General features: G+C 38.1%; 1 protein-coding gene across 2 annotated transcripts in view; it reads right to left on the bottom strand.

Annotated features, from left to right (window-relative positions):
- Positions 1-25,282, bottom strand: part of BORCS5 (BLOC-1 related complex subunit 5) — a 97,921-nt gene that overhangs the window by 21,788 nt on the left and 50,851 nt on the right. For both annotated transcript variants that reach the window (XM_032347338.1, XM_032347337.1), the window contains exon 3: positions 4,065-4,222. In XM_032347338.1, coding sequence (XP_032203229.1) covers positions 4,065-4,222 — 158 coding nt within the window. The remainder of the gene's footprint in view (positions 1-4,064; positions 4,223-25,282) is intronic.

Below are 25,282 nucleotides of genomic sequence, written 5' to 3'. Positions count from 1 at the left end.
GCATCATCCAAATTTAGGAACAGGAAAGCTTAGTTAACTCCCTGATTTTTTTTATCTGAATCAGAACAGTAACAGCCATGTTTCCCTTTGATCCAAACTTAAAGTGACTGCAGGCCTGTAACTTTATGAGTCTCTGGCTGATCCAGGTTCTACACTTCCACTAATACATATTCTCCAAGGTTATTAAGTTCCTTATTTTTCAACACATACAGCATTATGTTACTTCCTCACGCTTGCAACCAAATTTCCAGGAAACATCTGGAATAATATTAAAGAGTTGGTGTTATATCAAAACTACATCCTCTGCTTTATTCATTTGGAAGTGACTAATTTCAACCCTGAGGTTAGAAGTGAGCACAGATGGATGTGTATGTTTTAGGAGTCTGCTAGCACTTACCAACAGAGATGCCAAGTCACTAATGAAAAACCCTACAGTGTTCACTCCTTCACCTTCAGAGAACTACCGAGCTACCATGTACTGGGAGTAGTGTTCTCTGTTCTGTAACAATCCCGGGTAACTACTGACCACTCAAAGTGAACCCCAAAGTTTCTCAAACAATTTTAAACTCAGTTTGTTTTAAATGAATGCTCTAGAACACTGGTTCTCAACCCTGGTTACATGTTAGCATCACCTAGAGCACCTTCATAAATACCAAGGCCTAGCTCCCTCCCTTCCCTACTCACCACCCTTGAAAAATTTGTGTCTAACTGGTTTAGAGTGAGACCTATACATCAGCTACTTCTTTTTTTTTTTTTTTAAGATTTTTATTTATTTATTTGACAGAGAGAAATCACAAGTAGATGGAGAGGCAGGCAGAGGGAGAGAGAGGGAAGCAGGCTCCCTGCTGAGCAGAGAGCCCGATGCGGGACTCGATCCCAGGACCCCGAGATCATGACCTGAGCCGAAGGCAGCGGCTTAACCCACTGAGCCACCCAGGCGCCCACATCAGCTACTTCTTAAAGCACTTTGGCTATACTGATAAGTTAAGGTGTTATTATTTTAGGTACGACAACAGAATTACAGCTGGGTTTTGGAAAAGGCTTTCTTAGTGGAAAAACTGGTAAAATTCAAATAAGGTCTCCGCTTAGTTGATAGTGTGGAACTGCTATCAATTTCCCAATTTTGATCATTGTACTAAGGGTCTGTAAAATGCTCACTTTAGAGGAAGCTGTGTGAGGGGTATAGAGGAACTCTCTGAATTATTTTTATGACTTTTCTCTAAGTATAAAACTAGTGAAGATTTTGAAAGTTTTTTAAAGAGTCCTTTACCTTTAAAGATACATACTTTGGGGTGTCTGGGTGGCTCAGTTGGTTAAGCCTAAGTGTCCAACTCTTGATTTGGCTTAGATCATGATCTCACTGTCATGAGATTGAGCCCCACACGGAGCCTGCTTAAGATTCTCTTTCTCCCTCTCCTCCGTGCCCCCATGCTGCTTGTGCTCTCTCTTAAAAAAGATACATATTTGGGGCACCTGGGTGGCTCAGTGGTTAAGTGTCTGCCTTTGGCTCAGGTCATGATCCCACGGTTCTGGGATCGAGCCCCGCATCAGGCTCTCTACTCCATGGGAAGCCTGCTTCTCCCTCACCCACTCCCCCTGCTGTGTTCCCTCTCTCACTGTGTCTCTCTCTGTCGAATAACTAAATAAAAATCTTTAAAAAAAAAAAAGATACATATTTAAGTATTTATGAATGAAATCATATGCCTGAGATTTACTGCAAAATAGATCAGTTGGAGAAGTGGCAGGGAGTGAGTGAGGGTATAAACAAAATAGGACCTTACACAAATTGATGCCTGCAGTGAGCAGCTGGGCAATGAGTACGGGAAGGTTCCCAATATTTGTCTACTTCATTGTGTGTGTGCATAAAATTTTCCATCCTAAATACTGGAGGCAGAAATTCCCAGATGATTCTAACACACATTCAGGGCCAAGAAATACTGCTCGAGAGTCTTGGAAATGAGGTATAATGAGGAGCTCTACCTAGTATGACAATCTACAAAATACTCAGCTCTTTGACATTGAGCTAGTCGTTTAATCTTTCTGTCTTACACTTTCCTAAACTATAGAACAACAGAAATAGACTAAAGGACCTTTCAAAAAGAAGATGAGAACTATCATGACATAGATTTAGTTGTTCTAAAATCTTCTACGAGTTAACATCATAGTTAATTTCTAGCACAATAATAAAAAATGGGAAGGTCTTGTGTCTGCAAAAGCAGTTCCCAAAGAATGTTCTTAAAAAACACTACTTCTATGAGAAATTACCTAGGATAAGGGTTCTGGGATCAAATAAGTTTGAAAAACACCAGTTTTATTTCCTGTAAGATTCCTAAGAACTTTTTGTTTTGTTTTTGAAATATTTATTTTCTAATGAGCATACAAGGTGAAAATTCAATAAAAATATGTCAATATTTTACTCATACAGACTTTCATAGCATGACCTCTTGTCAAGCAAACTACACACGACTCTCAGAATATACAAATAGTTTTTTGGGGGGGGGCTAAGAACTTTTAATAAGATTAATATGCATCGTGACTTTCCAAGGGTAGTCACAGAATATGCAAAAAGTCTGACCTTCTTCACATGGGAAGAGTTCTACAGAATTTATTTTGGAAAACAGTGCTCTAGACCAGTGGTTCTCAAATCTCAGGTAATGGAGAATGGATTCAGTATCATTTGATAAGCTTATTAAAATAATGATTCATAGACCACATCCTAGAACTACTGGCAGGAAAGGAAAACTCAGTCTTTAAACAAGTGAAAAACTCAAGAGATTCTGATAAACAGTCAGATTTGAGATTTAAATTTCTGTAGATCATAATACAGTAAAATAAGCTTATAATATTTAAAAGGCCACAATAATGCCAACCACTACGAAAATATGAAATGACAATTTGGAATGCTCCCCCAAATAAAAGAATTTAAGCCATGAGAGAAGCATATATGTATACATTTTATGAAAGGTAAGTAGTAAAATATTGGAGGTGTTGGCAAATTCAAATCAATATACCCAGTGACAACTCTGTAATTATCTTAAGGATTTACTACATTTATTACTAATTGTTAATGAATTTGCAGTGATTCTCAACTCTCTGTGTGTTTCCTATCTGTCTTCTTCTCAAGCCTGAATCAATGACCAGGACTATTTTGTCAAATATCTCCAGGAGTTGCCATTAACATGAGTGGTTTCTCCATAACAGAGCTCCTGACCTTTTCTTTATGTGATACTACTTCGAGGTATCAGGAATCTCAATCCAATCTCTTCTTTCCTGAAAACTTCGGAAAATGTTTGTACTATACCTTAGTGCTCACAGAGCTGTGCCATGCAGCAGCCCAGTCAATGATATATTTCAGTGTTTAACAGAAGTACCTTATTATTCTCAATAATTACTAAATATCTGTACCATGCACTTTAGTTTTCTAAGTACTTTCACAGGAATTATCTTGCTCCTTCCCTCACAAAAACCTTGGGGATTGAATAGGCCTAAATGTTTCCATTCAAACAATAAAAATCACTGAGCATTTCATATGTTCATACTGTGAAAAAGTAACTGAGAGAGATATCAAGGCTCCTGCTCTCAAACAACTGAAACTCTATTAGAAAACAAAATATAAATGACATACAGGAAACAGCTAAAGTCAATTCAAAGATAAAATGTTAGCTAGAGCAGATTAATTAGTATGGCAGGAAAATCCTGCCATACTAACACTTACTGAGCAATTTAATCTTCGTTCAACCCTTGGGATAGGTTACTACTCTTTCAGATGAGAAAACTGAGACCAGGAGAACTTAAGTAACTTACCCAAGCAATTAAGTGGTGAACCAGGATTCAAATTCCAGATCTGTCCAGCTCCATGAACTACTCCTTTTCATCATTACATTTTACTGCTAGGAAAGACAATCTATCTAAAGCAATGGGGACAGGTGTCAAGACTAAATCAGAAAATGGCCATTTCCCATAAAGCTTGGATCACTGGCTCTACTGTCCAGTACAAATGGAGTTGGGAGTCGGAGGAAATCACAATAATGAGCCGGTGATATTATTTTCCCACAGTACATTACCTCTTTGATTCGTTTAACCAAAGCATTCTGATCAAAGGCAACGGCCTCTGCACACTGATGAAGATGATCCTGATATCGGAGGCAGAGCTGTAACACCTGCTGAGAATCCAGTTTCTCCAATTTGGTATTTGTTGGGGAAGTCTGGCCACTCAATAGCCCTTCAAACAGAAAATAAAAAATGAAATGAAATGGAAGTTACTATTAATGAATTTGTTTTATTAATAAGTAACTTTTATTGTTTTATTTATAAGTAACTTAATAAGGTCACTGAAGACGGGGTAGGAGACTAAAATTTAATCTTGCGTCTTTTGTTACATGCTAATGACAGTCATAGAAACCATCACGGAGGGAGCATCTCTTATAGACCAAGCACTAGGCAAAGTGTTTCATATGCATTATTTTCATAATCATAATTTCCCTAGAAAGTAAGGTATTATTAATCCCATTTCATAGATAAACCCAAGACACAGAGAGATGAAGATAAAAAAAAAAAAAAAGTCACATAGCATAGTATAGTCATAGTAAGTGGTTTCTCTAGACTACTGCTCCTGACCATTAGAAACTATTTCAATGTATCAGGAATATAAATCCCTACTTGAATGAAAACTTTGGAAGATGTTTTAATACATCTTTTAATAATATAAGATCATGTGACTTTAAAACAAAGGCTGCAGCCAGAGACAAAGAAGGGCATTACATAACAATAAAGGGATCAATCCGTTAAGAGGCTATAACAATTACAAATATTGATGCACCCAACACTGGAGCATCTAAATACAAGAAACAAATACAGATATAAAGGAAGAAACTGAACAGTAGGGGACTTTAATATCACACTTTCTTTTTTTTTTTTTTAAAGATTTTATTTATTTGACAGAGAGAGATCACAAGTAGGCAGAGAGGCAGGCAGAGAGAGAGAGGAGGAAGCAGGCTCCCTGCTGAGCAGAGAGCCTGATGCGGGACTCGATCCCAGGACCCTGAGATCATGACCTGAGCCGAAGGCAGCGGCTTAACCCACTGAGCCACCCAGGTGCCCTAATATCACACTTTCATCAAAAGATAAATCAGACAGAATTAGATAAATTAGACAGAAAATCAATAAGGAAACAGTGGCTTGGAACAACACATTATATCAGATGGACCTAACAGACAAACATTCCATCCAAAGATGGCTGAATATGCATTCTTTTTTTTTTTCTTCGAAGATTTATTTATTTACTTATTGAGAAAAAGAGCACAAGCAGGAGGGAGGGGCAGAGGGAGCGGGACAAGCAGACACCACGCTGAGCAAGGAGCCTGACACAGGGCTCGATTCCAGGATCCTGGGATCATGACTTGAGCTGAAGGCAGACGATTAACCGATTGAGTCACCCAGGCGCCCCAGAATACACATTCTTTTTAGGTGTATATGAAACATTCTCCAGAACACACCACATATTAGGCTGCAAGACAAGTCTTAATAAATCTAAGAAGACTGAAATCATATCAAGCACCTTTTCCAACTACAATGCTATGAAACTAGAAATCAATTACATGAAAAAAAAAATGGAGGGACACCTGGTAGCTTGGTCTGTTAAGAGTGCCTTCAGCTCAAGTCATGATCCCAGGGTCCTGGGATCAAGTCCTGAATCGGGCTCCTTGCTCAGCAGGGAACCTGCTTTTCCCTCTGCCTGCAGCTCCCCCTGCTTGTGCATTCTGTCTCTGACAAAGGAATAAAATCTTAAAAAAAAAAAAAAAAAAAAAAACGATTAAAAAAAGAACCAGAAAAAATACAAACACATGGAGGCTAAACAACATGCCACTAAATAGCCAATGAGTCAATAAATAAATCAAAGAGGAAATAAAAAATACATGGAGACAAATGAAATGGTCCAAAATTTTTGTGACACAGGAAAAGCAGTTCTAAGATGGGAGCTTATAGTGATACAAGCCTACTTCAAAAAGCGAGACAAATCTCAAATAAACAATCCTAACCTGACATTTAAGAAACTAGAAAAAAAAAAGAGAATGATACCCAAAGTTAGTAAAAGGAAGCAAACAATAAAGATGAGAGTGGAAATAAATTGAGACTAAAAAACAAGAAAAGATCAATGAAGCCAAGAGCTGGTTCTTTAAAAAGAAAAACAAAATTGATAAAGTTCCGCCAGACTCATCAAGAAAAAAAAAAGAGAGAGAGAGAAGATTCAAAATCAGAAATGGAGGAGGAGAAATAATAACTGATATCACAGAATACAAAGAATTATAAGAGACTACCATGAAAACTTATATGCCAACAAATTGGACAACCTAGAAGAAATGGATAAATTCCTAGACATACAATCTTCCAAAACTAAGTAAGGAAGAACAGAAAATTTGAACAAGCCAATTACTAGTTATAAAATTGAATCAGTAATAAAAACAACAACAACAATAACAAACTCCTTTCAAACCAAAGTCCAGGACCAGATGGCTTCACAGATAAATTATATCAAGCATTTTAAAAAAAGTGAAAGCCTATTCTTCTCAAACTATTTCAAAAAACAGAAGAGGAAGGAAAACTTATAAATTCATTCTTCCAGGCCAGCATTACCATTACCAAAACCAAAGACAGTATAAACAAACAAAAACAAAGGCCAATATCCCTGATGAACACAGATGCAAAAATCCTCAACAAAATATGAGCAAACCGAATTCAACAATACATTAAAAGATCATTCACCACAATGAAGTGAGATTTATTTCACACATGCAAGGGTGGTTCAATATTCAGAAATCAGTGAATGTTATACATCATATTAACAAAAGAAAAGACAGAAACCATACAATCATCTCAACAGATTCAGAAACAGTATTTGACAAATACAGTATCTGTTGATGATTAAAAACTCTCAATAAAGTGGGTTTATAGCAACATATCTCAACATAATAAAGTATGAAACACAGCTCACATCACACTCAATGGTAAAAAACTGAAAGCTTTTCCTCTCAATTCAGAAAAAAGACAAGAATGTCCACTCTCACCACTTTTATTAAACATAGTACTAGAATTCCTAGCTTCAGCAATCCAACAAGGGAAAGAAAAGCATCTAAATTGGTAAGAAAGAAGTAAAACTGTCATTATTTGCAGAAGACGTGATGCTATATATAGAAAACCCTAAACACTCCACCAAAACCCTTAGAATTAATAAATGAGGGGCGCTTGGGTGGCTCAGTTAAGTGTCTGCTCTCAGTTCAGTCATGATCCCAGGGTCCTGGGATTGAGCCCCATGTCAGGGAGGGAGCAGGGAGCCTGCTTCTCCCTCTCCCTCTACCCTTTTCCCTCCTCCTACTTGCTCTCTCAAATAAATAAATAAAATTTTAAAGCACTAATAAATGAATCCAATAAAGCTTCAGGATATAAAAACTAATATACATAAGCCTGTTGTACTTCTATATCATATAAATAAAGTAGCAGGAACAGAAATTTTAAAAATCCCATTTAAAATTGCACCTAAGGGGTGCCTGGGTGGCTCAGTCAGTTAACTGTCTGCCTTCAGCTCAGGTCATGATCCCAGGTTCCTGGGATCAAGTCCCACATCAGGCTCCCAGTTCAGCAGGGGAGTCTGCTTCTCTCTCTCTCTGCCCCTCCCCCTGCTCATGCTCTCTCTCTCTCTCTCTCTCAAATAAATAAATAAATAGAATCTTTAAAAAAAATTGCACCCAAAATAATAAAATACCTAGGTATAAATTTAAACAAGGAGGTAAAAGACCTAAACTCTGAAAACTATAAGATACTGATGAAATAAACTGAATATGGAGCTAATGGAAAAATATACCATGTGCATGGATTAGTTTCATTAAAATGTCCATACTTCCCAAAGCAATCCACAGATTCAGTGCAATCCCTATAAAAACCAATAGCTGAGGAATTTGAGAGGCAGGGTGGGAAGTTTGGGGAGTACAGAAGGAAAAAATGAAACAAGATGGGATTAGGAGGGAGACAAACCATAAGAGACTCAATCTCACAAAACAAACAGGGTTGCTAGGGGGTGGTGTGGTAGGGAGAGGGTAGTTGGGTTATGGACATTGGGGAGGGTATGTGCTATAGCGAGTGCTGTGAAATGTGTAAGCCTGATGATTCACAGACCAGTACCCCTGGGGCAAATAATACATTACATGTTAATAAAAATAATTAAAAAATATATCAATAGCATTTTTCATGGAACTGGAACAAACAATCCTAAAATTATACAGGAACCACAAAAGACCTGGAATAGCCAAAGCAATCTTGAAAAAGAACAACAAATCATAACCCCACACTTCAAGATATAATACAAAGCTATAATAATCAAAATGGTATGGTACTGGCACAAAAACAGACGAATGGAACAGGACACACTAAAATGGTCAATTAATCTACAACAAAGGAGCCAAGAATGTACAATGGGGAAAAGACAGTCTTTTCAATAAATGGTGCTGGGAAAATTGGACAGCTACATGCAAAAGAATGAAGCTGGACCACTGTCTTAACACCATACACAAAAGTAAACTCAAAACGAATTCAAGACCTAAGCGTGCAACCTGAAACCATAAAAGAAAACATAGTTATCTCTTGGACTTCAGCCTTACAACATATTTATGGATATTTCTCTTTGGGAAAGGGAAACAAAAGCAAAAATAAATTATTGAGACTATATGAAAATTAAAAAGCTTTTACACAGCAAAAACCAAAACCATCAACAAAAAAAAAGGCAACTGAGTGAATGGGAGAAGATATTTACCAAAGATATAGCTGAGAAGGGGCTAATACCCAAAATACATAAAGACCCAAAATACATAAAGAACTTAGACAACACCAGAAAAACCCAATCAATCTGATTTAAAAATGGGTAGAGGACTTCAACAGTTATTTTCCCAAAGATATATGGATGGTTCATGACATATGGAAAAGATGCTCAACATCATTAATCATCAGAGAAATGCAAATCAAAACCACAATGAGATAACCCCCTTGCAACAGTCAGAATGACTAGTATTAAAAACACGAGAAATATCAAGTGTTGGCAAGGATGTGGAGAAAAGGGAACCCTCAGCATCGTGGTGGGAATGTAAATAGGTGAAACCATTGCAAAAAACAGTTTGGAGGTTCCTCAAAAAAATTAAAAATAGAAATACCATATGACCCAGTAATTCCACTACTGAAAATTTACCCAAAGAAAATGAAAACACTAATTTGAAAAGATATATGTACCCTTATGTTTATCATAGCATCATTCATAATAGCCAAATTATAGAGGCAGCCTACATGGCCATCAAAGATGAATGGATAAAGAATATATGCAGATCTAGAAGACACAAAGACACACACACACACACACACACACACACACACACACACACAGAGGAATATTTGTCCTAAAAAAGAATGACATCTTGCCATTTGTGATAACACGGATGGATCTATAGGGTATAACAGTAAGTAATGTAATTCAGACAGAGGAAGACAACATATGATTTCACTTACATATGGAATCTCTTAAATACAGAGAACTGGTGGCTGCCAGAGGGGACATGGGTGGGGGGATGGGTGAAATAGATGAAGGGGATTGAGAAGTACACATTTCCAGTTATAAAATAAGTCATGGGGATCAAAAGTAGAGAACAGGGAATATAGTCAATAATACTGTAATAATGTTGTATGGTGACAAATGTTGACTACACTTCTGGTGAGCTTTGAGTAATGTATAGAATTGTGGAATCACTATGTTGTACATCTGAAACTAATACATTGTATGTCAACTATACTTAATAAACTTTTTTAAATGGTTGTTTGAAAAACTGAGAAACAAATAAAATCTAAAGGAACCTGTTAGGAGGAGATGCAAAAATGAAAAAAATTAAAGTGAATAGAATGTCAGAAACTCCTGTTCTTTATGCTTTCTTTCAACATCAGTTTTGTTGCATAACTATTAAATTCTTTACATGTTATAGGACATTTTATTTTCAAAGCCTTTCATATAAACTTACCTTATTTTTCTTTAAGGTGTAGCAGGTAGTTCAGGGTAATTATTAGCATTTATGTAAGAAAAACTCAATTTAAAAAAAAGAAAGAAAGAAAGAAAGAAAAACTAAAAATGCTAAATGACTTGTCCATAGTCACACAGCAAAGTCTTGACTAAAACTCAAGCATATCAACTTTTGGTCAGGCACTTTCTGCCAAACCAAAGGTTCACAAACTTTTTGGTATTAGGAGTCCTTTACCTTTTCAAAAATTACTGAGGACCCCAAAATGCTTTTGTTTATGTGATTTATAACAATATTCATCTATTAAAAATTAAAACTGAGAAAATTCTGAAATATTTATTAAATTATTTTAAAATAACAATAATAATCTCATTATATTTTAACATAAATAACGTATTTAAAAGAAGTAACTATAGTTTCCAAAACAAAAAAGTGAGAAGAGTGGCACTGGCTTAAATTTTATAAGTTTTTTCAATGTCTGGCTTAACAGAAAACAGTTGGGGACTCTCATATCTGCTTCTGCATTTATTATGTTGCTTTTACAACATGTAGCTTCCGGAAAACTCCATCGTACATTTCTAAGAGCATGAGAGTAATTGGCAAATGTCTTCATATTATTGTGAAAATAGTTTTGTCCTCAGGGAATCCCTAGCAGGATCCTGAGAATTTCAGAGATAGCCCACCACACTTTGAGAACAACACTGTTTCGTACCAGAGCCAATGATACAGCATAGGGTATGCCAAAATAAATATGGCAATGGGGCACATGCTGGGCATGATCAGGATAAACCCACCCACATCAAAGCTCATCCTCCCTCCTCATTCCTGCCTCTTATCACTGATGTCAAACCTTCACTGATTTCTGAGGTACTAGAACTTAAACCAGTCTTCTCCCCACCCCCCCGCCAACCCATACTTCAACAGGCTGTATGATGGGCTACACAGTTGTGCTACCCTACAGAATCCTTGGAAATGACAGTCAGTGTTCTCAGATCTTCAGCTCACCTCACGGTGTTAGGTTGAACTTGAGGCACTGCTCTGTTCCCCCACATTCCACTGCCAGTACTAGCTCCCTCAGCAGCTCTAATTGCTGATCCTAGCACAGCACAACACCAGTTTCTCCAGCTGAACCTGCCTCCGTGCAGTAGCTTTTGATGAAGCTATTTGCAGAAATGGGATTTTTTTTTTTTTAAGATTTTATTTATTTGTCAGAGAGAGGAAGAGAGAGCGAGCACAGGCAGACAGAATGGCAGGCAGAGGCAGAGGGAGAAGCAGGCTCCCTGCCGAGCAAGGAGCCCGATGTGGGACTCGATCCCAGGACGCTGGGATCATGACCTGAGCCGAAGGCAGCTGCTTAACCAACTGAGCCACCCAGGCGTCCCGGGATTTGTTTTTTAATTGAAACTTTTATTGAGCTCCTATATAGGATCTTGTGTATACCTTTAATCGACTTGCCCAAAAGGCAACACCTTGCAAACCTACAATACAACATCACAACCAGGATATTGACAGTGATACAATCCACTGATCTTATTCAGATATGCTCATTTTACTTGCACTCGTGTGTGTTTGTGTGTGTGTGCGTGCATTCATGAGCACACACGCCTGGTTACAGTAGTGGTCAACTGCAGTCCAGAAGCAGATGATACTCTTGACACATTGTCAAAAGGTCAATAGTAGCCTAACAGTATATAACAATGCCTACATGATTCGCCTCACTTCATCTCATCATGTAGGCATTTTATCATCTCATGTCATGACAAGAAGGGTGAGTACAGGACAGTAAGGCATTTTGAGACAGAGAGAGCACATATTCACATAACTTTTATTACTGTATAGTGTTATAACTGTTCTGTTTTATTATTAGTTTTATTAATCTTACTGTTCTTAATTTATTGGTTAAACATTATAACAGGTATGTATCTACAGGAAAAAACCTAGTGTATATAAGGTTCAGTACTGTTCAGTTGCAGGCATCCACTGTGGGTCTTGGAATGTATCCCGCCCAGATGAGGATGTCTACTCAGATTTAGTCCTATATAATTTTTTCACATGTGTATGTTCATGTATGCACCACCGCAGTCAGACCCTGAGCTGTTCCATCACCAAAGATCTGTGTTGCTTTTTAGAACCGCATCCACCTCTCTCTCATTTCCCTCCCCATCCCTAATCCCTGGCAACCACTAATCTGTTCACCATTTTTAAAATTCTGTCATTTCAAAAATGTTTTATAAATGGGATAATATAATATGTAACCTTTGGGGACTGATTTTTTTCACCCAACATAATACACGAGAGATTCATCGAAGTTGTTGTGTGTTTCAGTAGTTTGTTCCTTCTTATTTTTGAGCAGTAGTCCATGGTATGTATGTACAGAGTTTGCTTAACCATCTACCTACTGAAGAACATTTGGGTAGTTTCCAGTTTGGGGGCCATTAAAAACAGAGCTGCTATGAATAGTGGTGCACAGGTCTTTGTATAAACAAATTTTCATTTCTCTGGGATAAATGCCCCAAGACTGCAATTGCTGGGTTGCATGTTAATCATATGTTTTGTTTTATAAGAAAATGCTGAACAGTTTTCTGGAGTGCCTGAGATCAAGAAAATGGGAAACTTTTTAGATGACTAAAATCTCTGAGCCAAATTATCAAGGACTAATTACTAAGGACTAAAACTGACAAAGATGCAGTCCCAAGAACAGACTTGAAGAAGATTGATTGTCTTCAATCCCAGAAGTAGGAACAGAGTGAGAAGAGGCCATGGAAAGAAGAATTAATGATTTTGTGCTATCAATATTGGGCCAGGATAATGCAAGGGCCAAATGGAAACACTGATAAATTCAACAGTATAAAAATCAAGATTCCTCATGGCAAAAAACACTGTATGTTTAAAAAAAAAAAAAAAGAACACCCCTGGGAAAATATGTCTGCAACTCATATCACATAGAGCAAACTATATGCTAATATATAATAATAAACTAATATATAATATATAATGTATATAATTATATATTTTATATATTATGTAATAATATATAATATAATAAACTAATATATAATAATAAACTAATATAAAGAACTCCTAGAAACTGTTAAGTTATAAATCAGCAAAAGAAAGATGGGCAAAGATGTTAATAGTCATTTCTCAGAAAAGGAACTATCAATGCCTCAGCTATAAGAAAAGATGTACAACCTTATTCATCATAAGCATAAGAGAAATCAAAACTTGACTGCAAGGCCATTTGTCACCTTTCACATTGGTAAAAACCAGAAGTATGATTAAAATCTCTGTGGGTGGAACTATGAAGAAACAGGCATTGCTTAGCCTGTAAGTCATGAACACCCCCACTGATGGCAATTTGACATGGATATCAAAATTACAAATCTTTAAAGCCCTTGATGCAGCAATTTCACTACTAGGAATTTACACATAAATTAGCACACATGCTAAATTTTGTATAAGATATACACCAAATTATTTGTTACAGTGGTGACTGTCATATTAAAATATGTGCAAACACTCAGTGTCCATCAATAGGGAGCTTGTTAATTAAACCAAGGTATATCCACAGATATATGACCACAGAAAACAACAAAGGAGCTCTGTATATTTTCACACAGAAAAGTCTCCATATGATATTAGGTAATACCTCCTTTGGCAGCCTAGGCTGCCATCCAGACTGAGGAAGACCTGAAAAGTTGGGGATCATGTGATTTAGCCATGGCCACATGGGCAAACAGCAGAAGCACCCAGAAGGCTGGGGTAAACAGACATCACTCAGGTTACTTGGGGAAACTTGGTATGAGGTCTTACCACTTAGGAATGAGAGCTTCTGCCCACCTGTCAACCTTGATGAATTGTGGACCTTGGTTAGTGAGCAGACATGGGTAAAGTGGCCAAAAACAAGCCGGGAGCTGCTCCTATCACCAATGTGGTGCAATTCAGGCTTCTTCAAAGTTCTGGGGAAGGTAAAGCTCTCAAAGCAGCATGTCAATGTGAAGGTCAAAGTCTTCAGCAGGATTGATAAAGAGAATATGGGGGGGGAGGGTACTGTGTCCTGGTAGCTTAAAGCCATAGGGAGGGAGGTTCATTAAATGTTAACAAGTGCTTTAAAAAAAAAAAAAAAAGATATTGGGGCACCTGAGAGGCTCAGTGGGTTAAGCCTCTGCCTTCGGCTCAGGTCGTGATCTCAAGGTCCTGGGATCGAGCCCCGCATTGGGCTCTCTGCTCAGCGGGGAGCCTGCTTCCCTCTCTCTCTCTCTGCCTGCCTCTCTGCCTACTTGTGATCTCTCTCTTTCAAATAAATAATTTTTTAAAAAATAAACAAGATATTAGAGGCGCCTGGGTGGCTCAGTGGGTTAAGGCCTCTCTGCCTTTGGCTCAGGACATGATCCCAGGGTTCTAGGATCGAGCCCCGCATCGGGCTCTCTACTCAGCGGGGAGCCTGCTTCCCTCCCTCTCTCTCTGCCTGCCTCTCTGCCTACTTGTGATCTCTGTCTGTCAAATAAATAAATAAAAACTCTTTAAAAAAAAACAACCCAAGATATTAATAAAAAAAGGTATATAGGATACTGTATTGAGTAAACTACCATGTGTAAAAAATGTATTTTCCTTCCAAAAACTTTTAAGTAAATAAACTCATTTTAACAAAAGGTGACCAAGGGCTTTCTCATCATCTGTAAATAACATCTTACTTATAGGGCAGTTCTCCTCTCTTTCCTTGTCTCAAGTATCCCCAACTACATAAGCCAAAGCCAGTTACTTATCTTCCATTTTCACCAAGGTTTATATGGCTGAATATACCTTAAAGCAGTAACTTCAAGGCAATTAAAAGCCTCATAACAAAACTGTAAACTGGTAGAAGGTGGAGACCATATTTTACCTATCTTTTTACCTCTACCATACAGCACCTGGCATGTAAAATGTTCTCAGTTTAGGTTAGGAGGATGCATTCTACTGTTGAGATTCCAAGCAAAGAGTGAGCTGAGGAAGAGTCAGGAAGAAAAAAGCTTTCTCAGAGAACAGAGAAACCTACTCTGTGTTCTCCACATATACTTAAGAAAGACACCTGGTCTCAATCTGAATCTGCTCTTCTAAAGAGAATGAGGAAGATTCCCAGTGCTTGAGACCACTGGGAGCTTGCATACAAGAATGGAAAAGTCAGAGCCAGCCCAAGCTTCCAGAAGGCTGAAGCAGAGAAGCCACAACCCACTGTAGCTCATAAAACAAAACCTTTACCCTTCCTCTTTAAAAAAGAAAAAAAAAATGGGAAAAGGGCTTTTTAAAAAGCTGCTGAAGTCTAGAAGGCACACCAACATGGTTCAAATTGGGTTGCAGCCAACTTCAAAGACAAAGAAATTATACTTTAAATCACTCTCATAAATTACAATTGTACCCCTTCCAATCATCCAGAAACCACCCCAGGTAGATGAGTCTATTATCATAATGTGCTTTTTTTCAACTCACAGGAGTCTCTGAAAATTAACCACAAATCTTGCTCCAGATCTCAGGAGGAGCAAGACAGGAGGGGGAAAAAAAAAAAAAAAAAAAAAGAAAAAAAGATGACAAGCCACTTTTCTCCTGAAGCTACAAAGCTGTGGCAACAGAGGCCAATTTGGAGGCAGTAAGTAAAGATTTCCTGTCACTTTCAAGTGTCAAGGAACCCATTTCCCTCATTTTGATGACGAAACCACTCCTACTATCTACTGATAGAAGTAGGAGGGAGAACAGAAAACTGGGTATATTTAGAGATGGTAAATTTCATCATTTGTAGGAGACCACAAATTGCCAGCCCTTCAAACTGGTTTTATTCTGAATACACATTGAAGTTTTTTTTAAAAGACTGGATTTTTCAGTGAGGTAAATACTCTCCTGTTCTCTCAATCCCCACCACTTCCTACTGCCTTATGACCAGCCCGCTGCCCTCATTCACATTAGCTGCCTGGCCTCTGAGAGCCTCTAGGATTACACCTATGTTTTAATTCTTACTAGCCAACTCTAACAAGAACCTAGCTCTGGGCGCCTGGGTGGCTCAGATGGTTAAGCGTCTGCCTTCAGCTCGGGTCATGATCCCAGCGTCCTGGGATTGAGTCCCACATCAGGCTCCCTGCTCAGTAGGGAGTCTGCTTCTCACTCCCTCTCTGTTCCCACTGCTTGTGTGTTCTCCCGCTCTCTGTCAAATAAATAAATAAAAATAAAATCTTCTTTTAAAAAAGTATATAAAAAAAAAGAACCTAAGCCCTAAGTAATAGAGAATAAACTATATATCATCTTGAAGTTATTTTTGTATAGTTTTATAAATGTTCTCTATGGTCAAGATTTTTTTTTAACTTTTTATTATATAAAATTTCAAACATATAAAAAGAAATTTATATATATATATATATGTATATAAATTTTTCCCCATCTAGATTCAACAGGTAACATTTTATTCTACTTCACCTTTGTCTGTTTTCTTTTCCTGAGCTATTAAAAAATTAGAGCTGTTATAACACTTCAGTCCTAATACTCTATTCTTCCACATATTTAGGATTAGCTTTTCATGTAAAATTTCTAAACTATGTCTTCCTTACTGTGTAAGAGAACAGGCTCATTACCCTCAGTTTCCTAATTCTTCTTTAGCTTTAAAACAGTGATGCATACAAAGTATTTACTGAGTTAAAAACCTCATCTAATAGATTCCATATTGACCAGCAGTAAATTCTGGAGGAATTTCTTAAGACCCTATTAGATCCTAGTTGAAGCTACTCTGTTTATACAGGAATGGAGAGTGGGCTCCACAGAATGAGTGAGGACCAAGACTAATTATTACACAGATCCAGCAAACTGCCATCTGCACCTCCCTCTTTGTGCAAAGTGTTGAGTGGAAAAATCATCAGGGTTAAAGATCTGGGAAATATTTTGCTGAGCAATCTTATTCTTTTTGAAATATCAGGTAGGAAAAGTGCATTTTTCTTAAAGTATAGAACAGAACCATATGGGTATTAATCTAGGCTATTAACAAACTGAATTCCTTTACTTTTAAAGGCTTAGCTCCTTCCAAGACTAAAAACGAGTATTATGAGTAGTGAGGCCTCTATTTGAGAAACAGTATAATAAGCTCCATTTCCTGCTACAGAATCCTAAAATCTACACATAAGTAATCTATGACCAATGTTACTGTGAAGGTATAATTGAGCAACAGTTTATAAAAAAAGAAATTCTCCCCCAAACCAATAAGATTTTTTTTTAAAAAGATTTTATTTATTTATTTGGGAAAGACAAGAGAAATCACAAGTAAGGAGGAAGGGGTAGAGGGAGAAGCAGACTCCCCGCTGAGCAGGAAGCCTAAGGCAGGACTTGATCCCAGGAGCTGGGATCATGACCCGAGCCAAAGACAGATGCTTAACCAACTGAACCTCCCAGGCACCCCCAATAAGGTTTTTCATTCTATTGATCATGGTCTATTTTCAAAGACAGAAGCACATAAGCCATGTGTATTCCTTAATATAAACTCTAGTTCTCAGGGCACCTGTGTGGCTCAGTCGGTTAAGCATCTGCCTTCGGCTCAGGTCACCATCCCGGGGTCCTGAGATCACACCCCACGTCAGGCTTCCTGCTCAGTGGGCAGCCTGCTTCTCCCTCTCCCTCTGCCCTTCCCCCTGCTTGTACTGTCTTGTACTCTCTGTGAAATAAACAAATAAATTTTTAAAATAAATAATTAAATAAAATAAACTTCAGTTCTCAAAAGTTCTCTTCCTTTAAATTTATTTATTTATTTATTTATTTTTAAAGATTTTATTTATTTATTTGTCAGAGAGAGAGGGAGAGAGAGCGAGCACAGGTGGACAGAATGGCAGGCAGAGGCAGAGGGAGAAGCAGGCTCCCTGCCGAGCAAGGAGCCCGATGTGGGACTCAATCCCAGGACGCTGGGATCATGATCTGAGCCGAAGGCAGCTGCTTAACCAACTGAGCCACCCAGGCGTCCCAAGTTCTCTTCTTTTAAAGAGAGGAAAAGTCTAAAAATATTAGCCCAACTTGGACAGGATCTTAGGATGTAGACTGGTAATCAATTCCTTTGGGGTATCCAGAAAAAGAGTGCCCTCCATGACTGGTTCCCTTAGGAACTTTTACCTCCATTCAGATACATGTCAGAGGAGCACCAATCTCACCTAGGAGAAGAAGCCATCCAGATAGGCCCTCATCATGGTTTTGGTTAAACCATGAGGTCTATGAGACCACCAGTGTAGACAAGCCCACAATAATATGCCAACTCACCACAATGTTTGGTGTGAAGAGAAACAACCTCCTAACCATTTCCAATAAGTACCAGAGGGCCAATAAAGAACTTTCTCATTAAGTTTGCTATAGACTGAATGTTGTATACCCCAAATTCATTTGCAGAGACTTAATCCCTAATGTGATGGTAGGAGGAGGCAGGGCCTTTAGGAGGTAATTAGGTCAAGACGATGGAGCCCCCATGAATGGGATTAGTGCCCTTATAAGAGACCTCAAAGGGCTTATTTGCCCTTTCTACCATGTAAGGGCACAACAAAAAATGGCCATCTATGAACAAGGAAGCAGGCCCTCACCAGACACTAAATCACTAAATCTGCCAGTATCCTGACTTTGGATTTCCCAGCCTCTAGAACTGTGATAATTAAATATCTAAGACAGGGAGCTTAGTCCCTGAAAAAAAACCAAATTCAGCCCTATTATTACTGGCTGTGTGATTTGGATGGTTTATTTTAGATCTCTGAGCTTCAGTTTTCTCATATGTAAAGCCTGAATAATAATCATCTCCCTTTACAGTTTGCCAATCATACAGTAGGATCTTGATAAATATATGTTCCTTTTACTCTTGCCTTTCTTAAGACTCAGAGAAGTAGAGGGGCACCAGGCTTCAGGGGAATTTGTGGTAAGTTATAGGAAGCAGTTTATCCATTTAGGCCACTTGTCTATGACTAATGACTTTGATTTACGGTACCAAAGATACAAAAGTAGAAGATGTTATAACCAAAGCAGATACAACTTCTCCAAAGGTGATCAGTACCTACAGATGACACAACTCAATGTCTTCCAGAAATCCTGTCCACTATTAAGAAGTTAACTTAGCTTTTCATAATCTTCTCCACTTTCTCCTCCCAAACAATGAGGTAGAATGTTCAGCTCATCGTCCTTCAACAATTTCCAGGTTCAAAGTCTTGCTCTCTGGTTAAATTTCGGCCAGGGGAAGGAGGCAGCATGATAAAATGAAAAGAGTATGAGCTTTGGAGTAGGGTAGACCTGGGAATTTGAATCCGGAGACAGCCATTTACTACCTATGTGATGTAAAAGTAGGATTTTAACTTCCTTGAACTCAAACAGTTTATCCATTTTTAAAAAAAATTTAATACTATCTAGTTAAAAGAGTACTATGATAATTATATGAGGTTATGCAGAGCATAGCATCTGGCACAGAACAGGAACTCAGTTCATGTTAATTTCTTCAGTGTCCCCATCTCCAACTACCAGCTGTTGCCATAGTTAAATAAGCAGGCTGCAAAATCTGCCTGAATAACTGGCCAGCCCTACCACACTACAAGTACTTGCTAGCACCTCCTTCTGTATACCAGCACTGTGGGAAATCATAAAGAAGTCATCCTCTTCCTCAAGCAGATTACCAGAAGCAGCAGGAGTTAAATACAATGCCAATGAGAATAAAAGCTAAAATTTAAAAAGGAAGGAAAAGTCTCAAAACCCAATTCATAAATGGGCAGATGATGTAGTAGACACCTCTCCAAGGAAAATATACAAATGTCACTTAGCACATTAAAGATGCCCAACATCACTCATTAGGGAATTGCAAAACAGAACCACAATGAGATACCACTAAACCATGAGGATGGTTATTACCCTAACAATAGAAAATAACAAGTATTGGTGAGGACATGGAAAAATTGGAATGCCTGTACACTGGTGATGAGAATATAAATGGTGTTGAAATGAGAACAAAGGACTTAGAATATTACATCAACTTAGTCGATAAAGCAGTGGTAGGGTTTGAGAGGACTGATTTCAATTTTGAAAGAAATTTTACTTTAAAATGTTTTCAGCCTTGGGGCTCCTGGGTGGCTCAGTGGGTTAAGTTTCTGCCTTCGGCTCAGGTCATGATCTCAGGGTCCTGGGATCCCCGCATCAGACTCTCTGTTCAGCAGGGAGCCTGCTTTCCCCCTGCCCCCACCTGCCTCTCTGCCTACTTGTGATCTCTGTCTGTCAAATATATCAATAAAATCTTTAAATAAATGAAAAGAGATAAAATGCATCAGCCTTACAAGCTATAAATTATTTGTGAAAGGAAGAGTAAGTCAATGCAGAAAACTATACTGTTTTGTTTTGTTTTAAGATTTTATTTGAGGGGGCGCCTGGGTGGCTCAGTGGGTTAAGCTGCTGCCTTCGGCTCAGGTTGTGATCTCAGGGTCCTGGGATCGAGTCCCACATCAGGCTCTCTGCTCAGCAGGGAGCCTGCTTCCCTCTCTCTCTCTCTGCCTGCCTCTCCATCTACTTGTGATTTCTCTCTGTCAAATAAATAAATAAAATCTTAAAAAAAAAAAAAGATTTTATTTGAGAGGGAGAATCAGAGGGCGAAGCAGACTCCCAGCTGAGCAGACAGCCCAATGTGGGACTCAATCCCAGGACCCAGAGATCATGACTTGAGTTGAAGTCAGACACTCAACAGACTGAGCCACCCAAACACCTCTATATTGTTTTCTTATTTTAAAGAAATGACCACAGCCACCCCAATCTTCAGCAACCACTACCCTAATCAGTCAGCAGCCATTAACAACAAGGCAAGAACCTCCATCAGCAAAAAGATGATTATCACTTGCTGAAAGCTCAGATAGTTAGCATTTCTTAGCAATAATTTTTATTAAGGTATGTACATGGTTTCTTTTAGACTTAATGATTTGGACACTTAATAAACTATAGTACAGTGTAAACATAACTTTTATATGCCCTCAGAAATAAAAAATTTCACTTGACTCACTTTACTGCAATATTCAGTTTACTGCAGTGGTCCAGAACAAAATCCACAATATCTCTGAGGTATGCCTGTATGTGGCAAAACCGTCCTTCAAAAGTGTGGAAGAAATTAAGACATTCCCAGATAAAAGCCTAGGGAGTTCATTACCATTGACCTGTCTTTCAAGAAATGCTAAAGACAGTCCTCTAGATAGAAATGAAAGGATACGGGGCATCTGCCTTCAGCTCAGGTCATGGTCCCAGGGTCCTGGGATTGAGCCCCGAATCAGGCTCCCTTGTCCAGCGGGGAGCCTGCTTCTCCCTCTCCTCTGTCAAGTAAATAAATAAAATATTTTCTAAAAAAGAAATGAAAGGACAGTTGAAGGTAACTTTGAGCTGTATGAATAAAGATCTCAGTAAAGGTAAATATGGGCAGTTATAAAGGCTAGCATTATTGTAACAATTTTAACTCCATTTTTTGTTTCCTACCTGATTTATGAGATTAATACATTTTTAGAAATTATTAGCTTATGTTTTTGGACAATGTTAAAAATGTAATGTTGTGGGGTGCCTGGGTGGTTCAGTGGGTTAAAGCCTCTGCCTTCGGCTCAGGTCATGGTCTCAGAGTCCTGGGATCGAGCCCCGCATCTGGCTCTCTGCTCAGCAGGGAGCCTGCTTCCCCCTCTCTCTCTGCCTGCCTCTCTGCCTACTTCTGCCTACTTGTGATTTCTCTGTCAAATAAATAAATAAATAAATAAATCTTTAAAAAAAAGAAAAGACAAAACTGAAAAATATAGAAGCCTGTGAAAATTTAAAAACACACTCTTAAGCAACCAATGGATCAAAGAAAAACAATTACAGGGGAAATCTAAAAATACTTAGAGATGAATGAAACCTCAAATACAATATACCAAAACTTAAAGGACGCCACAAAGCATTGCTAAGTGCAAAATTTGTAACTCTAATTACATTTTTGAAAATGGCTCTCAAATCAACAAGCTAACATTATAACTTAAAGAACTAGAAAAAGAAGAATGAACCAAAAACAAAGCTAGCAGAAGGAACAGTAACAATTAAAACAAAGATAAATGAAATCTCTTAGAGAACAGAAAGATAGAGAAAATAGACAAAACCAAAAGCTGATTCTTTAAACATAGCTACAAAGTCACAAAGCTTTAGATAGATGAAATTAAGAAAAAAAGAGAGAAGACTCAATGAAATCAGAAACAAAAGTGGGGATATTACTACTGCATCTACAGAAATAAAAAATATTAGAAGAGAATAGTATGAGCAATTTCACATCAACAAGTTGGATAGCCTAGATGAAATGGATAAATTCATGGAAATACAAAAACTACCAAGACTATCATGAAGAAATAGAAAATTGGAATACACCTCTAATTAGCGAGGAAACTGAATCAATAATTTAAAAACATCTCCAAACAACAAAAAAAGTCTTGGGCCTGATGGCTTCACTGGTGAATTTTACAAAATACTTAAAGAAGTAACACCAGCTCTCAAAATTTCCCCCCAGATTGAGGAGAAACACTCCAACTCATTTTATAAGGCATCATATCCTAGAAGAAAAGCCAAAAACACTACAAGAAAACTTCTGACCATTATCACATATGAACAGTGATGCAGAAAGCCTTCAGAAAATGCAAGCAAGCAGAACTCAACAGCATATTAAAAGGATTACATGTGGGGTGACTGGGTGGCTCAGGTTAAAGCCTCTGCCTTCGGCTCAGGTCATGATCCCAGGGCCCTGGGATAGAGCTCTGCCTTGGGCTCTCTGCTCAGCAAGGAGCCTACTTCCCCCCTCTCTCTCCGTCTGCCTCTCTGCCTACTTGTGATCTCTGTCATATAAATAAATAAAATCTTTAAAATAAAAAAAGGGGGGCTCCTGCGTGGCTCAGTGGTTAAAGCCTCTGCCTTCGGCTCAGGTCATAATCCCGGAGTCTTGGGATGGAGCCCCGCATCAGACTCTGCTCAGCAGGGAGCCTGCTTCCTCCTCTCTCTCTGCCTGCCTTTCTGTCTACTTGTGATCTCTGTCAAGTGAATAAATAAAATCTTTAAAAATAAAATAAAATAAAATAAAATAAAGGATTATATGTCATGACCAAGTGGGATTTATTCCCAGAATGCAAAAATGGTTCAACATGGGAAATTGTTTGGTGTAATACACATTAACAGAACAAAAGATAAAAGCTACCTGATAACCTCAATTAATACAGAAAAAGCATATGACAAAATTCAACACCCTTTTATGATAAAAACACCTAACAAACTAGGATTAGAAGGAAACTAATAAAAGTCATACATGAAAAACCAGAAAAAAACCATATTTAATGGTGAAAGACTGAAAGCTTCTCTTCTATGATCAGGAACAAGGCAAGGATGCCCACTTTCACCATTTCTAGTCAACACAGTATTGGAAGTTCTAGCTGGAGCAATTAGGCAGAAAAAAGTAATATACAACATCCAGACTGAAATAGAAGAAATAAAATTGTCTCTATTTGCAGATGATATGATCTTATATGTAGAAAATCCTCAAGATTACACACAAAACATTTTAGAATGAATTCAGCAAAGTAGCAGAATACAGTTAATGCACAAAAATCAGTTATAATGAAAACTCTGAAACACTACTGAAAAAACTGAGGAAGCTAAAAATAAATGAAAAGACAGCTCATGTTTCATGAATTGGAAGACTTAATACTGGGATTTTTAAGTTTGGTTTTTTTTTTTTTTTGGTTAAAGTTTTTATTTATTTATTTGACAGAGATCACAAGTAGGCAGAGAGAGAGGCAGAGAGAGAGAGAGAGAGGGGAGGAAGCAGACTCCCTGCTGAGCAGAGAGCCGGATGCAGGGCTCGATCCCAGGACCCTGGGATCATGACCTGAGCCGAAGGCAGAGGCTTTAACCCACTGAGCCACCCAGGAGCCCCTTAAGTTTTTTTTTAATTCAAGTATGATTAACAAAGTATTTTACTAGTTTCAGGTGAATTCAAAAATTCTATACATTTCTCAGTCCTCATCAAGAAAAGTGTCCTCTTAATCCCCTTTATCACCCATCCACCTATTCTCCTCCCCTCTGGCAACCACCAGTTTGTTCCCTGCATTTAAGAGTCTGCTTTTTGGGGAGCCTGGGTGGCTCAGTGGGTCAAGCCGCTGCCTTCGGCTTGGGTTGTGATCTCAGGGTTCTGGGATCAAGCCCCGCGCCGGGCTCTCTGCTCAGCGGGGAGCCTGCTTCCCCCTCTCTCTCTGCCTGCCTCTCTGCCTACTTGTGATCTCTCTCTCTCTCTCTGTCAAATAAATTAATAAATAAAATCTTTAAAAAAAAAAGTCTGCTTTTTGTCTATTTTTGTTTCTTAAATTCCTTAAATTCCGTATGCGTAAAATCATACGCTATTTGTCTTTATTTCTCTTAGCATTATAACTCCTAAGGTCCAACCATGTTGTTGAAAATGATGAGATTTCATTATTTTTTATGACTAATATTAATGTGTGTGTGTGTGTATGTGTGTCCATTCATCTACAAATGGACACCTACGAATGGACACTTCTATACTGAGCTATTGTAAATAATGCCACAATAAACATAGGGGTGCATATATCTGTTCAAATTAGTGTTTTTGTTTTCTTTGGATAAAAACCCAGTGGTGGAATTACTATATCATATGGTAACTCTGTTCTTATTTTTTTTGAGGAACCTCCATACTGTTTTCCACAGTGACTGTACCAATTTGTATTTCCACCATGGTGCACGTGTTCCCTTTCCTTCACATCCTGGCAAATACTTGTTATTTCTTGTTTTTTTGTTTTTTGTTTTTTTTTTTATTTTAGCTATACTGACAGCTGTAAAATATCTCATTGTGCTTTAAAAAAAAAATCATTCATTCATTCAGAGAGCAGGGAGAGGAGCAGGGGGAGAGGGAGACAGAGAAATTCAAGAAGACTCTGGAGCCTGAGTCAGACACTTAACTGACTGAGCCACCCATAGTCCTTTTAATTTGCGTTTCTCTGATGACTAGTGATATCGAGCACCTTTTCAATTGTCTGTTGGCCATGTGTTCATCTTTACTGGAAAAATGTCTAAGCACTCTGCCTATTTTTTATTGGAGTATTTAGTTTTCTGGTATTGAGTTCATAATACCATCTAAAGTAATCTACAGATTCACTACAACCTCTATAAAAATGTCAACATTTTTTGCAGAAATAGAAAACCCATCCTAACATGTATATGGAATCACAAAA

Source organism: Mustela erminea, chromosome 6 (genome assembly GCF_009829155.1).
Source record: "Mustela erminea isolate mMusErm1 chromosome 6, mMusErm1.Pri, whole genome shotgun sequence".
Taxonomy (NCBI): Eukaryota; Metazoa; Chordata; class Mammalia; order Carnivora; family Mustelidae; genus Mustela; species Mustela erminea.
This window is presented reverse-complemented; position numbering and strand designations above follow the sequence as displayed.